This window comes from Taudactylus pleione, unplaced genomic scaffold, assembly GCF_031769625.1.
Source record: "Taudactylus pleione unplaced genomic scaffold, aTauple2 ptg000434l, whole genome shotgun sequence".
NCBI lineage: Eukaryota > Metazoa > Chordata > Amphibia > Anura > Myobatrachidae > Taudactylus > Taudactylus pleione.
Window position 1 is genome coordinate 3,663,053 of NW_028284836.1, and position 12,637 is coordinate 3,675,689.

Genomic DNA, 12,637 nt, shown 5'->3' on the forward strand with positions numbered 1-12,637 from the left:
GTCACTGCATGGGGGGGGTCTGTGTGACAACGATAGTGCTGCAGGGGGTCTGTGTACTACAGATGTCACTGAATGGGGGGTCTGTGTGACAAAGATAGTGCTGCAGGGGGTCTGTGTACTACAGATGTCACTGCATGGGGGGTGGGCTGTGTGATAGTGCTGCAGGGGGTCTGTGTACTACAGATGTCACTGCATGGGGGGGTCTGTGTGACAGTGATAGTGCTGCAGGAGGTCTGTGTACTACAGATGTCACTGCATGGGGGGTGGGCTGTGTGATAGTGCTGCAGGGGGTCTGTGTACTACAGATGTCACTGCATGGGGGAGGTCTGTGTGACAACGATAGTGCTGCAGGGGGTCTGTGTACTACAGATGTCACTGCATGGGGGGTCTGTGTGACAACGATAGTGCTGCAGGGGGTCTGTGTACTACAGATGTCACTGCATGGGGGGTGGGCTGTGTGATAGTGCTGCAGGGGGTCTGTGTACTACAGATGTCACTGCATGGGGGGTCTGTGACAACGATAGTGCTGCAGGGGGTCTGTGTGACAACGATAGTGCTGCAGGGGGTCTGTGTACTACAGATGTCACTGCATGGGGGGTCTGTGTGACAACGATAGTGCTGCAGGGGGTCTGTGTACAGCAGATGTCACTGCATGGGGGGTCTGTGTGACAGTGATAGTGCTGCAGGGGGTCTGTGTACTACAGATGTCACTGCATGGGGGGTGGGCTGTGTGATAGTGCTGCAGGGGGTCTGTGTACTACAGATGTCACTGCATGGGGGGTCTGTGACAACGATAGTGCTGCAGGGGGTCTGTGTGACAACGATAGTGCTGCAGGGGGTCTGTGTACTACAGATGTCACTGCATGGGGGGTCTGTGTGACAACGATAGTGCTGCAGGGGGTCTGTGTACAGCAGATGTCACTGCATGGGGGGTCTGTGTGACAGTGATAGTGCTGCAGGGGGTCTGTGTACTACAGATGTCACTACATGGGGGGTGGGCTGTGTGATAGTGCTGCAGGGGGTCTGTGTACTACAGATGTCACTGCATGGGGGGGTCTGTGTACTACAGATGTCACTGCATGGGGGGGTCTGTGTGACAACGATAGTGCTGTAGGGGGTCGTTTTCATTTGATAATTTACTGGTAAGTGAGATGAGACGAGTGAGTTAATAATGAATGAATATAAATGATATAGGAGGAAGAGATTGGTCGTCTTTGTCCAGCTCAGAAGAGGAAGAATCGTCCTGACCATATTCTCTCCGCTGACGTGAGACGTTTTTAATGGAAGGTTTAATCACTTTGAACTCTGTTAGCAGCTCTTTGTAAGATATATATTTTTAGAAAAGGACAAACACATTCTTACAAGGTAAAAAATAGACTAGACAAAGAACAAAGGACAAAACTGTGTAATTTAACATAATAATAACACTTTCCGCATTGGCCTCCGATCCGCAGAAAGTTACTTAATTGCAGAGACCGTATTGTTGGACACGAGGTATAATTATGCGCGGAGGAGTGACGCGGTCTGTCCTCTCCTGCCTGCGAGTGAAATACAGCAACATTTTAAATATAATAGTTTTGGGCTTTTAAAGGAGCACGATACCGAGAGTTACTTGTTTTGGTAACAGTACAGAGATAAACTGCTTGGTGTGTAATAATATGTGGCGCTATATATTTACATATCATAAAGGATTATCATTGTTACTATTTATGTAATAGCTGCTGGTAATGGTTATTATTACTATTACTAGATGTTGTCCCTGTTTCTCTCTCTCCTCCTCTTTCTTACTTGCCCCACTCTTTTTTTTCCTACTCCTTTCTCCCCCTCTTACACCATCTCTCTCTCCTCCCCCCACATCTGTCATCATATATATATATTATTTCATTCTATGCTTTGAATTACCTTATTGGTTTTCATCTTTACTATTGTACTTTTTGGCATGGAACCCATACATCCCTATGTGACTTTTATCTCTCCATACACTGTTATACAGTTTTGGCTGCGAATAATGTTGTGATGTTATTGGGTGATTATCAGGAGTGTCTGTGTTTTTAGGATGAGGTGCTGCGTTATTAGAGAGTATGGGGCATAACACATGTTTGAAGACTGTAGATGTGTGTTATGATGACACTCTCTAGAAGTGACATCACTGACACTGGTGGGAGGGGTCAGGGTTCATACTAACTGTCATGCCAGGATGATAACATAATTGATGTCACTCTTCACCTATAAATAAATATATATATATATATATATATATATAATATGGATTATTAATGTCCTTTGTAGTGCACCGTGCCTTACAGAGTGCATGTGGATGTTGTACAGGCTCCTCTTCTGCAGAAAGCACTTCAGCTCTTATATAGCCAATCGCTTATAAAGGGGCGGATACAGAGGTGGGCGCACTGCAGAAATTGGACGTAGTAGAGCGATTTTTTTTGCTACCTCGCATGCGGCTCCATTGTGTCAGTGCAGTGAGTGGCAGTTGTAATTTCAAGCACACGCAGGGCGAAGTGCACTGAAAATGAAGTGGGCATTACAGGGAGGTGTTTTAGCGCTGGCGGGGAGATGGTCCATCTCATGGGCGCGTCGGTGTAAGTGACTGCGTATACAGACACTCACCCGCTCCCACAGTGAGACAGAGACACTGCACCTGCCACAGGGCTGCTGCAAGTTGTGATGGTACAACCGATACTGGCGCCTAAGGATTCACCGGCTGATATTTCTGCCTGTACAGATGCTGAATGTGGGCGTCTCAGCCCTCGCGCATTCGGACACTGGCATAAACTTGCCGCCAGGCGACCGCCCATAGACGCAGCTGATCCATGATAGTTTTCCCTTACTCTAAGCCAGCGATACAGATGCGTCCAGCTGCATCGTGGCCGATCACGCTACAAACGTGCACACGCCTCGCGCCATGCGATCACCCGCAGCAGCATATGCTGCCGTACGCTATGGCACGCACTGCTATCGGACCATGCAATCCTATGAAGGTACAGGTGCGCTTACAGTGCACGGATCTGCTCGCAAGCGCACACGCCTCATGCCACGCGTGGTGCGGTTTGCTGCGTACGTATCTGTAACGGCACGTGTACACCAGCAGCAGGACGCGGGGGGCACAGGCTTTGTGCTGATGGCATTGTAATCCGTCATGTCACACTTACTGGCTGAGAAGCAGGAGATAGGACCGAGGCTTGTGATCAGTACGCAGCCATAAATGTGACACGCTACGCGTCAGTAACTGCGGCATCAGCGCTGAGAGGTGTTATTACTACGGGTCTCATTAGTGCCATGCAGGGTTCCCAGCTGGAGTGACATACATTCCCCTCTTCACAGGCAAATCACAGCGTGATGCCAAGTACGCGCAACACAACGTACCTGGTATTATACACCGAAAACGTCCCCATTGTATGACCCAGTTACTCGCGTGACTCTAACACTGCAACAATCATGCAGAAATTAGTGAAGTCTGATAGGTTCTAGGAACACAGACTGGCGTGTAGGTGCTTTCGCTGTCTATGCCGAGCTGTACGTACACAGTGATCTGCTTGGTTTCATACGCATCTCTTGCACCAGGTATAGGGCTTGCGCACGCTGATCATGGTGGCTACTCGTACAAGTGTGTGGATAGGGGGTGGTCACACAGAACATCCGCATTCAGGGCCATGCACGCGGTGCTATTAGTGTAATTGCTGCCGGCATGCGTCTGTCTCTGAATTGTCCCCATTGTGTGGACCGTACGGGGAAAAGATTGTCTAATATCCAGCACACAAGCTGCAAACAGCACCCGTTGTCTGTAGAATGAGCATTACATGCCGGAGAGAGACGGCTTGTTTAGACTTGGGACATTTTCCATGGTAACTTGGCCAGTAGGTGTCACTGCTTCATTGGGAAGATAGGACAGTAACCACACATACTCAGGGCCGGATTAAGGCTATAGGGGGCCCGGGGCACATCAAACAGAGGGCCCTATTACAGAGGTAGGCAGATTAATTATCTCTCTCTCACTCTCTCCCTAATATGTATTTTGTTACCATATAATGTGTGTGTGTGGGTGTATGTTCTGCTGTATATGCTCCCAAATGGTATTACTATACCCCTCACCCCACATAGTGAGCCTGATTCCGAGGTGGGTGCAGCTATGGTTACCAACGGGGGACGCATATTGGAATTGCACGGAGATCTATGCAATTTCAATAGGTGTTCCTGGGCGGGGACGTAAATGGCGATGGGCGTGTTGGTGTCGGGCGCAGTTTCACTGGCACCGCTGCAGACATTCTGAGCAACCATAAGGTTGCTCTAATGTCTGATGGTGCAGTTGATGTTCAATTGATGGTGCGTCTTCATGTGGGCATTGGCGGATTTGTTTTGCGGCCGGTGGGTGTCTCAATAAGGTGCCTACCGACCGCAGCATTAGCATCAAGCTGCTACTGCAAATCCATCCACCTCTGAATCAGGCCCAGTATTACTACACCCCCACCTCATCACCCAGATGGCAATAATATACCACCCATAATATTACTGCACCCCACCACCTAGAAGGCAGTAATATCCCCCCATAATATTACTGCACCACCACCCAGATGCCAGTAATGTACCCCCCATAATATATCTGCACTCCCACCCCACCACCCAGATGGTAGTAATATACTCCCCATAATATTAATACACCCCCCATCCCATTAACAGTACCCCCACAGATAACATTAATGCGCCCCACCCCCAGACTGTATTAATATACACCATACACCTTCTCATACACTGTACTTACCTCAGTAGGAAGATCATGGTGTCCTGGTCTCAGCAGACTGTCACTGCAGAGCTCGGAGGAGGAGAGACACAGGCTGCCCTACACAGACAGGGGACACGAGGGAGAGAAGAGGACTGGGTGGTGGGTGGAGACTAGGGGAGGAGAAGGCTAAACACAGGGTAAAGTGGGGAAAGGGGCGGGGCTTAACGGAGGCAAAGGGGCGGAGTCTCAGCCGGGAGGCCTCAGAGGAGAAAGAGGCTTCCTTACTGCAGCGCACTCACAGCCCTGCATAGTTTACTGCATACAGGGCCAGGACTGGCAATACAAATCCTGGTACACTGATATCTCTGGGGGACCCTCCCTCCCAATCATCTCTTACCTCCTCTCCCCCCTCAACCCGACCCCTGTGGTTGGCTTAAAAAAAAAAAAGATATAGGTTATATATATATATATATATATATATATATATATATATATATATATATATACACACACACACACACACACACACACACACACACACACACACACACACACACACACACACACACACACAGGAATATCGTGGGCGGCACTCAAAGGACTTCAATATTTGAATAGTAAAACAGGAGACACTACTCCAAGCGTAGCTTAACGTTTCAGTTGCTTTATCAACTTTCATCTGACGAAAGTTGATAAAGCAACTGAAACGTTAAGCTACGCTTGGAGTAGTGTCTCCTGTTTTACTATTCAAATATTGAAGTCCTTTGAGTGCCGCCCACGATATTCCTATATACACCTGAGTTGTGTACTTGCGTCACTGCCCGGGAGGGATGGCACCAGGGCCAGCTGTCTTTGAACGGAATTGAGTGCCGGTATTGTGGAACTGTATATATATATATATATGTGTACATATATATATGTATATGTGTGTGCATATATATATGTGTGTATGTGTATATATATGTGTGTGTGTATATATATGTGTGTGTGTGTATATGTATGTGTGTGTGTATAGATAGATATATATATATATGAGTATATGTGTGTGCATATATATATATATATATATATATATATACACACACACATATATATACACATACACACATATATATATGCACACATATATATACACATACACACATACATATATATATATATATATATATATATAAACACACATACATATACACACACACACATAGATATATATATAAACACACATACATATACACACTCATATATATATATATATATATATATATACATACAGACACACACATACATTATATATATATACATGCATGCATACATACACACACACTCATATATACATACACACTATATATATATATATATATATATATATATATATATACACACACACACATATACATACACACACATATACATACATACATACATACACACACACACACACACACACACACACACAACATCCACTCTGCTTATACTCATTTTTATATAGTACATAATTGGAAGTAGCAGCAAAAGGAAAAATAAGCTGACTTACCAAACTGTCTGTTGGTTGCTGCGTTGCCAGTGGAACTGCAAGGGAGGGTGTTTGTAGTGGGAGAGGTGGTGGTGCTGCAGGCCTGCAGTTGCTGTGCTGTAACTGACAGTACACGCGGGAGCCAGTTACTTTGCGCTCCCTGCCCTGGCTGGGGAGTCGGACTGCAGTCCCAGTGTTGCTCTTCTCAGGCCGCGACAGCAGGGAAGAGCCGGTGCCTGGAGGGAGCAGCGTGATGACGTCGCGCGTCACACGCCAGTCATAAGCCCAGGCCAGTACAAGACTGCCGGACCAGACCAAGTGACAGCGGTAAGGGGGGTGTTGGGCGGCTTAATATTTTTTTTATTTTTGCCTATTTGGATGGGCAGATGGACCATTCAGTGTCTAAATAACTATTATGTTGGAGCCGACCACAAAGTTTTCTACAGGTCCAGGGGGGCCCCTTGTGAGAGGGGGGCCCGGGGTTACTTGCCCCCTTTGCCCCCCCCTTAATCCGGCTCTGCACATACTTATACAGGTATAACATATGGACGGATGTATTACTGAATGTTTAGGACTTGGTCGCACTGCCAGACTGAAGTGCGGTGATTAGAACGCTCACCGGCCTGGAAACCAGCACGGTCAGAATGTTAAACGTTTTGTAATAAGAAATGTAGAGATTATTATTATTACTGAGCTCTGCAATTCTACAGAACATTGGACACGTACAGAAGAAGAGGTGTCAGGATTAGGGATAATTCCCAGACCCCTCCTAAATGTTTTACTAATTTCTGGGGTACTCTTTGGGCCATATGCGTAATGGAGTGTATTAAAATGTATTGGAAGCTTGTGACAATCTAGCAGTTTGGCTGAGAAGAACCCCTTACAGATGCTTATGTTCTTTCTGCATATTTAAGGGCAGTGTCCCAATAGGGATCTGACACAGGGGGATAAAATCTGGCTCTGCGGGCTGCATTGACATCCCTGCTTCAGTGTATGATACCTGCAATCCACACTGTGGGTTTTCTACGGAGCAAATCTGAAAACCCGTCAGTCTCACTCTGCCTGTGCAGAGGGGCGAAAGTGAGGCGTGAGGACATATTTACTTATTTAATTAAACTTTTCAGTTTAGTAAATTGAGAGATTAACAGATATAGCTAGGCAACTGGGCCATTGCTCGCTGCATGCTTTAGTGCATGACATGACCCCTGAAACCCGCAATATAGGGACGTATTCAATTTGGAGCGAAAAGCCGCTCTCAGCTGAACTTTTTCGCTGATGACGTCCTTTTCGCCGATTTCACTTTTCCCCGTATTCAATTTGTCTGACTTTTCGCCGTTGCGCAAAGTCAATGCATCAAACCCGGCGGAAAAGTATCACCAATGAATAGGTGGCGAGAAAAAGTGCAGAATTGGGGTTTTGGGGTGCAGACTTCCAAAAACCACCCTGCACCCCTTGGGCAGGGCCCCCAAAGGTAATCTGTGTAAAAAAAATATAAAAAAAGTACCTTAGGACACCCCAAAAAAGTTATTATTGTTTCTTTTCGCCCCCAAAACTAAGTTAGGGGACAAACTTCTAAACTAGTGAAATAGACTCTGGGGGGTCCCCAGGTGTTTTTTTTATTGCAGGTGTTTGCGGCAGGTGGATTTTTCAAATTTTTTAAAACTTCATATTAGCAACTTTAAAATATGCTCACCCCCATTTTCATGTACCCCAAATTTGATGGAGCTAATTATTTTGCTAAAAAAAACCCTTCCCAAATGCTATTCTTCACCACCTTCAAAAAAACGCAAAACAGCACCTATTGAGACCGTTTAAAGACCCCACATACATTTAGCAGGGCTATTCGGGGGAACCCATAGTGAACCCCCATGTCAGAGCATCTTTTGGGGGGTGTCAGGCTGATTTCCCCAAAAATGACAGGACTTTTCATCGATTTCGTTTTCGCCGGGTCCCGTTTTCGCCGATTTGGAATTGAATACGGGGATAAGCGCGATACGTTTTCGACAGCAAAACCTCCAATGATGGCGAAAAGTCCAGCAAGGCATTTTAGGCTCCAAATTGAATATGCCCCATAGTATTTGATTTATCTGTTTGCCGGCAGAGAGAGATCTGTTCCAGTGACCGGGACGGCAGAATTGTGGACATGTGTATATGAAATGCTGCTTCCAGATAGGAAACGCTGCTGTTTGTTATGTATCTCTGTCATTGGACAGAGATAAAAGCGAAGGAAATAAATGGATGTGAAATTCTTTCCCTTCAGTATATATTTCCTTCCTCTTGTATCCGCAGTGCCCTTATAGGACAGATGGAAAATAATCGGAGACTTATAGACTCCACGTCTGTTGTTTTTCCAAGTGCCGATCTGCTGATAATAAATCTTTTCGCCTGACAAACGCTCTGACCTGTGCGTTTGTTCTCCCTCAGGTGTCGGCACGAGAAACTATTACAGGAAGATTGGTTACGAGTTGGAGGGGCCGTACATGGTGAAGAGACTGGACTGAGCCAAGGGAATAAGCCCCAGAAATAAGTACTGACCCTCCGGGCATCCGCCACCACAACAGCCTAAATGACAGCGTGTCCAGCTTATTTCTGATAGGACATCTTCTATGGTCGGATTTCTTGTATATTGAATTGTTTTCAATGTTGGTTACAAAGGCAGCAATCATCTATTCTATTTATATGCAAATAAAGGCACACAGCCATCCAGCCGAAAGATCCCATTTGTTGTTAATTACTGGACTAGTGATATGGTTTTACACTGTGCTTTACCAGTGGTTACAGACTATGGAGGCATTTTATTATCACAGCAGACATATAACTGTGTGGAATGTAGATGTTCATTCTAGCACCCTGCACCTGTCACATCCCGTGCAATTCCTCTTTCCTGCCAGGGGTGTCGCTGTCTGCTCTGGTGCTTCTAGCACACTCTGTTTTATTTGTTGTATCAGCTGAGTGTGCTAGAAGCACCAGAACAGAAAGCGACACATCAGGCAGGAAAGAGGAACTGCACAGGCTGTGACAGATGCAGGGTGCTAGAATGAACACTAGAATAGGAGCAAGCAAAACCAACTGGGCACAGCGATGACAGTGTCCGTGATACAGTTGTATACGGCGGCTTTGCCATCCTTGGGGTACAAAGTTCCATCCCTGGTCACATTACAAAGATGGAGACAGCACTGCAGTAGATAACTGACTGTGTTGTCTTTTAGGTCAGTGTGAGTATATTACCAGGTCTGTAAGGAAATATAATTTAACCACTACTGAGTTTGTGTTGAACTGAAGATTCCCAATACAGCTCTTAAAGGTTTAGTCATTACAAGTCTATACTATGTGCTGCTGGGGACCCTGCTCCTCCCACTATATAACTCTCAGTCTGTGACTTCCTGCTGCCTCCATTCCCCTCCTCACATCATGTCACTGCCCCTGTCACATGCAGCCCTGTCCTCACTAACACATCACTCATCTCCTGATATACTCTGTGCTGCTGGGTGACCCTGCTCCTCCCACTATATAACTCTCAGTCTGTGACTTCCTGCTGCCTCTATTCCCCTCCTCACATCATGTCACTGCCCCTGTCACATGCAGCCCTGTCCTCACTGACACATCACTTATCTCCTGATATACTCTGTACTGCTGGAATACCCTGCTCCTCCCACTATATAACTCTCAGTCTGTGACTTCCTGCTGCCTCCTTTCCCCTTCTCACATCATGTCACTGCCCCTGTCACATACAGCCCTGTCCTCACTAACACACCACTTATCTCCTGATATACTCTGTGCTGCTGGGGGACCCTACTCCTCCCACTATATAACTCTCAGCCTGTGACTTCCTGCTGCCTCCTTTCCCCTTTTCACATCATGTCACTGCCCCTGTCACATACAGCCCTGTCCTCACTAACACATCACTTATCTCCTGATATGCTCTGTGCTGCTGGGGGACCCTGCTCCTCCCACTATATAACTCTCAGTCTGTGACTTCCTGCTGCCTCCTTTCCCCTTCTCACATCATGTCACTGCCCCTGTCACATACAGCCCTGTCCTCACTAACACATCACTTATCTCCTGATATGCTCTGTGCTGCTGGGGGACCCTGCTCCTCCCACTATATAACTCTCAGTCTGTGGCTTCCTGCTGCCTCCATTCCCCTCCTCACATCATGTCACTGCCCCTGTCACATGCAGCCCTGACCTCACTGACACATCACTCATCTCCTGATATACTCTGTGCTGCTGGGGGACCCTGCTCCTCCCACTATATAACTCTCAGTCTGTGGCTTCCTGCTGCCTCCATTCCCCTCTTCAAATCATGTCACTGCCCCTGTCACATGCAGCCCTGTCCTCACTAATACATCACTTATCTCCTGATATACTCTGTGCTGCTGGGGCACTGCTCCTCCCACTATATAACTCTCAGTCTGTGACTTCCTGCTGCCTCCATTCCCCTCCTCACATCATGTCACTGCCCCTGTCACATGCAGCCCTGTCCTCACTAACACATCACTCATCTCCTGATATACTCTGTGCTGCTGGGTGACCCTGCTCCTCCCACTATATAACTCTCAGTCTGTGACTTCCTGCTGCCTCTATTCCCCTCCTCACATCATGTCACTGCCCCTGTCACATGCAGCCCTGTCCTCACTGACACATCACTTATCTCCTGATATACTCTGTACTGCTGGAATACCCTGCTCCTCCCACTATATAACTCTCAGTCTGTGACTTCCTGCTGCCTCCTTTCCCCTTCTCACATCATGTCACTGCCCCTGTCACATACAGCCCTGTCCTCACTAACACACCACTTATCTCCTGATATACTCTGTGCTGCTGGGGGACCCTACTCCTCCCACTATATAACTCTCAGCCTGTGACTTCCTGCTGCCTCCTTTCCCCTTCTCACATCATGTCACTGCCCCTGTCACATACAGCCCTGTCCTCACTAACACATCACTTATCTCCTGATATGCTCTGTGCTGCTGGGGGACCCTGCTCCTCCCACTATATAACTCTCAGTCTGTGACTTCCTGCTGCCTCCTTTCCCCTTCTCACATCATGTCACTGCCCCTGTCACATACAGCCCTGTCCTCACTAACACATCACTTATCTCCTGATATGCTCTGTGCTGCTGGGGGACCCTGCTCCTCCCACTATATAACTCTCAGTCTGTGGCTTCCTGCTGCCTCCATTCCCCTCTTCAAATCATGTCACTGCCCCTGTCACATGCAGCCCTGTCCTCACTAATACATCACTTATCTCCTGATATACTCTGTGCTGCTGGGGCACTGCTCCTCCCACTATATAACTCTCAGTCTGTGGCTTCCTGCTGCCTCCATTCCCCTCCTCACATCATGTCACTGCCCCTGTCACATGCAGCCCTGACCTCACTGACACATCACTCATCTCCTGATATACTCTGTGCTGCTGCGGCACCCTGCTCCTCCCACTATATAACTATATTTGCCTCCCTGCTGCCTCCATTCCCTTACTTCTGTGATGAGAATCGTTCAGTTGTAGGGAAAGCCTAACGAGTTGGACCAACTGTTATCGGACATTTCTTCGTGTTTTCATGCTACATGCGATTCTCGCTCGGTACCGTACACTGCACAGCTATCGCTCCAACTTGCTGTTTAGTTGGCAAGTTAGAATGATTGTGCAGTGCACGGGGGCAGCTTTAAATCAGTCTTAAAATATTGGATGTCGGAGTGTTACTGATTGATGTTTCCTGGGCTATCACTCCGTCACATTCTCACCATCCAATTCTTATCCTATATGTTCTCATACAGCCACAATAAGTACGTGCTCTGGCCCCACACAGAACAGGCCTATAATTGCTGTAGACCTTTTCTCAGTATAAATTTGAGGAGCTTCTATCAGAACCCCATGTGATAAATATGGCTTCTCCTGTAACTCCGCTCTTGTGAATGTGCCATTGTGTATATTGGGCTGTAGGGGCAGAAAGGAAGGCAATGTCCTGTGTAATGAATGATGTACATCAAAACATCAAGACAATAAAAAAAACAATGTCCAGTACATACACAAAGCAAACTGAAATGGGGTCTCCGCGTGTTAACCTCTGTCATGTCCTCCTGTCCGTATCGTGTCCTTCCCCGGGGGCTCCTTGTAGACATTTCCCCTCTCATATAACTGTGACACAACCGGTACGGAGCCCTCGTCTTGCCACAAAATCCCTGAGAACGTGGCTGAGTCAGTCCTTGCACAGAACAAGGGATAGATTGTTACTATACATGGGAAATCTTACAGTCTAGCACCGAGCAATCACTTTCTGCCATTATATATATACATTAATGCGCTTTCCAGGGAACGGGCATTTGCGTTCAGGTAGACAGAACTTAATGATGAAGAACACTGGGACTCGGCTTAGGTATGGATACGATT

At 46.9% G+C, this 12,637-nt stretch overlaps 1 protein-coding gene across 1 annotated transcript in view; it reads left to right on the top strand.

Annotated features, from left to right (window-relative positions):
- Positions 1-8,958, top strand: part of ELP3 (elongator acetyltransferase complex subunit 3) — a 145,993-nt gene extending 137,035 nt beyond the window's left edge. Inside the window, exon 15 of the mRNA XM_088447560.1 lies at positions 8,670-8,958. Coding sequence (XP_088303686.1) covers positions 8,670-8,746 — 77 coding nt within the window. The 3' untranslated portion in view covers positions 8,747-8,958. The remainder of the gene's footprint in view (positions 1-8,669) is intronic.
- Positions 8,959-12,637: the final 3,679 nt, after the last annotated feature.